The sequence below is a fragment of the Blastomyces gilchristii genome, assembly GCF_000003855.2.
Source record: "Blastomyces gilchristii SLH14081 genomic scaffold supercont1.1, whole genome shotgun sequence".
Lineage (NCBI taxonomy): Eukaryota > Fungi > Ascomycota > Eurotiomycetes > Onygenales > Ajellomycetaceae > Blastomyces > Blastomyces gilchristii.
This window is the reverse complement of record NW_003101682.1, coordinates 7,744,491-7,750,251: the sequence shown is the minus strand read 5'-3', so window position 1 is coordinate 7,750,251 and position 5,761 is coordinate 7,744,491. Positions and strand designations below refer to the sequence as shown.

The following is a 5,761-nucleotide window of genomic DNA, read 5'->3' as shown; positions in this document are numbered from 1 at the left end:
CTGGATGCCCGATTTTACCTACCCTTTACGCTTGGACTAAAATGCCCAATGAACTAGTTCAAGTAAATTGATCAGATCGGGTCAGGCAAGGGGCGTCTTGTAGCCGAGCCCGACCCTGCTGTCCGCACAGGCGGACTTGTAGATTCTGGTAAATGACTCGTCCGTCGCTGCATTCACAGCGTGCTATTCTTTGTGACAATGTGGCTACCTGTTACAACTGCTAGTAGTCAGTCCTACTGATCAGAGTCAGCAGTGACTTACATCAGTTCCATCACAACTTAGATCTCATCCTGTACCTTCACATTGCCAGGTTTCAGCCTGTCTGGTGTTACAGATACAGCTAACGTTTAAGATATTTAATTTTTATATGAAAATAATTTATATTTATGAATATATTTATAAATATAGACTGTGTATTTTATTTTAAAATAGTATTTTAAAAAGCTTAATAAATTAATAATTATATATTATTTTCTCATGGAAATTTAATATAATATAATATATATCTTCAAATTATTATTCTGTTTTTTAGAATGGTTTTAAATAAATATTCATTGAGATATGAATATTTGAAGTTGATTGTAATTGATTTACAAAGGCGAGCGTTAGGTGGAAACGAGCGTTAGGTGGTTGATTACATTACTCACTGATTCCAAGATCACTGCACTTTCAATCCTGAAAAACCTCACACACTGCTTAAAGTATATAGAGTTCTCATTTGCAAGAACAAGATATCTATCTGATATGTTTCATCTGCTGAGAACATAGCGGATGAGCTTACTAAACTACTTGAAACATGAAATATACATGTTGGAAGGAGAATATGAAGATGCTGGTTTTTCATTGCTACACATTTTCCAGTCATTTTTTGTACCTGTACTTGATTTGAAGGCGAATTTTGTATATAGCATTGTGTATAGTTACTCTGGTGAGTGGGGGTGTCAGGTCATGTGATCTGACTTACTAATCCTTCCACCATATAACTTTCCACAAGCTACAATCACACAAGCTTTACACCTTCCACACATAGCGTATGATCTCTTATTTCCCGACACACTCATTCTAACTACTCCGTACTCTGCCTCCAGTTCAGCTAATGCTAACTAGCTAGCTTGCTTAATAAAGAATGACTCATCAATTTCATTGAACGTGTCCACAGGAGCTTAACTTTAATTTGACGTCAGGTCATATGATCAACATCAACTTCCTGTGAGCTGCCTTAGCGCATCATTACTTTGCCTATTGTGAATAGCAGTTTAACACTCTTCCATAAGCTCTCTGATGTATGGTGCGATTGATTTTTCCTATCTTTACTGCTCATCTAAATATGCTGTCAACTTGTCTAGTATTTTGACTGATAGTCTCCCATTTCCATTCATACCAGTTGCCTAAGCGTAGCTCTGAGCCGTCTCAACCATGGGCCTTCAACCGGCAGAAATAGATCCACATTTCACTGTGTTCATAAGGCTACCTTTTCCTAGAGGTGACTTTGTAGATACTCCTGCGGTATGTTCACTTGAAAATACCTTGCTCGCAATGTGTTCTGACTGTTGCTTCTAGGTCGACTGGAGTGTTGCCAAAGACCATGCCCTGTGGGATATCCTCTCACGGCCTTCGAAAGGCAATGATATTGACTGTCTGTAACATTCTCTGGTCGTCATTGTGTATTATATTTGCTGCCGCTCTAGCTGACTCTATGATTATCGACAGGGAAAGGATTGTACGCCTATTTCTGTGCTCTCGTACCTATCTAGTAATGAATCTAACAGCCTCTAGGGCAGAACATTTTGACGTGACTCTGCCGTTCCTTCTTCAACAAGCAGCATGGCTATATGATCGGCAGCTATCACAAGTTAGAGCTCAGATACGAAAGGTTGGAAACCCTCATTCTGCTGCAAGCTCGCCCGTGCCACAATCGATGTCCGGGAGTGCCGCCATAGGTGGGCAGCCAATGAAGAGAGTAGGGAGTAGTGGTACGTTATATTGACTACCAAGAAGTTCTTGTTTGCGTTTTTACTAACGGATCCACAGCTTCAAAAGACCTGTCAAAATTATCGATGCGCCAGAAGGAAGGACAAGTGGTTAAACAAGATCCCTGTTCACCTCCTACGCCAATTAAGTCCAAAGGTAAGCGCCTACAAACGAACCATCTTTACGATATGTTGATCTTGACTATTGCTTTACAGCTCTGTACCCAAATATTTCATCAATGAACCCCCCAATTCAGGCAACTGGCATGGGACTCCAATCACACCGACAGGCAGCACCACCTTATACAGATTCCATCACTCGTAATCAACCATCCTCAAAAAAGGAACTGCACACAGTTTCTTCGCCGCTTACATCACCCCCTTTGGATCAGGACATCTCGCCAGCCAGCTCATCGTCATCGTCATCTGATTCCGAAGAAGAAGCGACAACGAGAAGAGGTCCACCGTTCAAAAGATTTGGTAGATTTTCTGTCCATAGGGGAAGCAATAGTATTGACGAGGACGAAGAGGATTCGCCGGCGTTTTTACCTCTACGTACGCACCATAGCCAATCTACACAACAAATGGGGAATGGTACTAGTGCAACACTTCGACAGGAGCCAGAAGCAGCCAGCCATCCACATGCTCCTTCGACTGAAGCCACCGTGCCTTTGACCAGGATATCAGCACCAGAGTCTTCAGCTAGTTCAGGGAGCTCAGGACCCGCAAGCGGCACAGCAGCACACGAAAGAACCCAGCCCTCTCGCCACCCCACCGCTCTCAGTCCGAGGAGGGCTGCAGAATTAGCTCGACTGGGTCCACGCCGACGGGCAGCTGGCCGAGAGGGAAGTGATGGGACCCCTAGCATGGGTAGTAGCTTTAGCGATTTGGATGGTACGCTGCTTCCCCAAACCAATGAATATCACCCCATTGTACCCTTCCGGTTTAGTCACTAACTTACAATGCGCAGACGCCAGTTTAACACAATCTGCACTCGAAGAAGCACTCCTAAGCACAATGCAACGCGGCGGGGTTGCAAGCAGGATGAGTACTATCAGCCAGGCCCTCAAAAGCCGATATTTGTAATACGCCTAGAATCGGACCGTTACATTGCTACATAGACTAGCCTCTATTCTATTAGATTTTAGATAGGGTTCTGACTAAATAGTTAAAGAAGAAAATATTTACCTCGAAATTGATGCTGAAAACCGAATATCACGTGACATTAAGAGTGAGGCTTGCGATGACATCATCCGCCTTTTCGATTCCCGAGGCAAACTGTGTTTCAGCTCCAGAACGCAAACCAGGAAAGGTTGAAACGGACAACCGAGACACTGAGGGGCTCAATCAGGCTTCCCCGCCTTATAACATAGCAAAGAGACTGCGATCCAACTCGTATCGGCCACATTGGAGTTGAAACCGTTCAACTGACGGTGATATACCAGGCCTAACCCTCCTTCCGCTGCCCCGTGCCCCTCCTTTAAAAGAAATACCACTCCAGCAGTTTGAAATCGGTTCGGCTACATGTGGTGAATATTTTAGCCGTGTAACAACAACCCGAAAGAGAGATAATTCTCAATCTTTCCCTGCAGGACAAAGAAAGCACTGCCCGCGAATTGGAGAGCACTAAATACGTGTGGTCTTTGTCCCTCGATTAACTGGAAGCTCTGGACGGATTTCTTGGCACCGCCATAACCGTATACCTAATACGGAGTAAAGAGCTGCTTAAAAGGAGACGCCTTTTGAGGACATAGAAATTTACTTCACTGTTCGATTTACGAGCACCTACATTGTGAAATCGATTCATTAGTCGTTTCTCCTGCCGTTTCCCCAAATACGTACAAAAATGCCATTCCCAAGTGCCAAGGTAGAAAATGTCCCACCGACGCTCACGCCCGAGCCTGACTATTTCAAAACCAATCCTCCACCTCGTGATCTCCAAGAGCATGCTACGCAGGCCCAGGAGTTTGTAAACCTCCATCTAGTGGCAAACAGACGGGTGGTTCTGGTCACATCCGGCGGGACTACCGTGCCCCTCGAAACCCAAACGGTGCGTTTCATCGACAATTTCTCTGCAGGCACACGAGGTGCCACATCAGCTGAATACTTCCTCCAAGAAGGCTACGCAGTGATATTCTTGCATCGTCAATTCAGCCTCCTCCCGTACTCGCGCCACTACAGCCACTCGACAAACTGCTTCCTAGATTTCATGGACGAGGCCGTCGCGCCACCCTCATCGTCTCCCGGCCATGATGAAAATAGCCCGGACCACGGTGCCGTAGTTGTCCGCCCAGAGTACCAGGACGAAATGCGCAAAGTGCTTCGCCAGTACCGCCACGCGAAGCAGAACCAACTCCTCCTGCTTATCCCCTTCGTGACAGTGACGGAGTATCTGTACGAGTTACGCTCCCTTGCCACAATCATGCGACCCTTGGGCGCCAATGCGCTCTTCTACCTCGCTGCGGCGGTTTCAGACTTCTTCATCCCACGCGACCGCATGGTAGAGCACAAGATCCAATCTTCAAACGAAGTCACCACGCCCTCTTCCCAACCCACACAAGGCCACAGCGTCATCCCAGCCGACCGGATCTACACAGGTTTCAATGACCCACAGCCACCAACGCACGGCAAGAAACTGATCGTCGACCTGGACCCGGTCCCCAAATTCCTCCACAGCCTCGTTAACGGCTGGGCACCACAGGGCAGCATGGTCGTCAGCTTCAAACTTGAAACAGACCCGTCGCTGCTGATTTCCAAGTCCGAGCAGGCACTGAATCGCTACTCGCATCACCTCGTCATTGGCAATTTGCTCTCGACGCGCAAGTGGGAGGTTGTGTTTGTTGCTCGGGGCGCGGATGGGAAGATTTCCGAGCACTGGTTGCGGATCCCGAAGACGGCGGCGGCGGCGCCACAGAGTGGTTCAAGGAGGTTGAGTTGGAATGTAGTCCAACCACATCAACAAAATTCTGTGACGGAAGGGAAGAAGGAGTATGGCTTCCAGGTGACGACGGCAGATGTCAATGCGGGTGAGATGATAGAGATTGAGAGCTTAATTGTTCCGCAGCTGAAAAAGAAGCATACGGCGATGATCGAGGCAGTACTTGCAGGGAAGAAATAGGTGTGTTTGTCTTTCGCTGATGTTGATGTGTATGCAGCGACGTTATGTGTGGTTTCGATTGTAGGTTTCATTTTTTGGAAGCGTGGTGAGAATCGCTGTTTGACACCCACACCCCGTGATATATAAAGCCAGTAGACACCTGCTTTATTGCAATTTTCTAGTACTAGATATATTTACTGTATAGCTGCATATCGAATTACATTCATAGAAGGATGATCCATACAAAGTTAAAAGTCGAGCTATATTTTAATAATCCTTGTAGTACCAAGGAACTTAAAACAACAAGATTTACCTTCATTCAGTAGAGTAGATGAATAATATATTGCAATCAGAGAATATCAGATCTGTAGAGAAATTGTGATAGAAGTTGATGAAATTTGTTAAAAGATGTGTGAAACATGTTGTTTTCCAAGAACTGACAGAATTTTCGAATAGTTACGCTAAGGGCGCATCTTCTCAACACCTCCAGGCTGGTATTTTCCCTGGTGTTTTGTTCAGTGAATTTTTACAAGGACGCGGGAAATTCTGTAAGAAATCTGATGTTCCTGTATAATGGAAGATAGCCTAATAGTATCAGATTATGGCGCATTCATAGCCAATCCCAGATATTGTGGCGGACGTATTGCTTGCGAAGTTGCGAAAACAGAATTTTCGCAGCACCCCCTGAAAATTA

The 5,761-nt window shown here is 45.5% G+C and overlaps 2 protein-coding genes across 4 annotated transcripts; both read left to right on the top strand.

The window, feature by feature from the left end:
* The first annotated feature begins 1,017 nt into the window (after positions 1 to 1,017).
* Positions 1,018 to 3,195, top strand: BDBG_00826. 3 transcript variants are annotated; one of them, XM_031720066.1, is made up of 8 exons: positions 1,018 to 1,283; positions 1,385 to 1,506; positions 1,561 to 1,636; positions 1,711 to 1,720; positions 1,777 to 1,973; positions 2,032 to 2,127; positions 2,187 to 2,864; positions 2,941 to 3,195. In XM_031720066.1, exons 2-8 carry the CDS (start codon positions 1,417 to 1,419, stop codon positions 3,054 to 3,056), a joined length of 1,263 nt encoding a protein of 420 aa, XP_031576060.1. In that variant the 5' UTR covers positions 1,018 to 1,283; positions 1,385 to 1,416; the 3' UTR covers positions 3,057 to 3,195. The 3 variants fall into 3 exon arrangements, with proteins under 3 accessions (XP_031576060.1, XP_002629580.1, XP_031576061.1); XM_002629534.2 differs by having other exon boundaries at positions 1,018 to 1,506; XM_031720067.1 differs by having other exon boundaries at positions 1,018 to 1,506; positions 1,711 to 1,973.
* A 14-nt stretch (positions 3,196 to 3,209) lies between these two features.
* BDBG_00825 (phosphopantothenate-cysteine ligase) lies at positions 3,210 to 5,368 on the top strand. The gene has a single exon (XM_002629533.2). The coding sequence runs from the start codon at positions 3,817 to 3,819 to the stop codon at positions 5,086 to 5,088; it is 1,272 nt and encodes a 423-aa protein (XP_002629579.1). The 5' UTR covers positions 3,210 to 3,816; the 3' UTR covers positions 5,089 to 5,368.
* Positions 5,369 to 5,761: the final 393 nt, after the last annotated feature.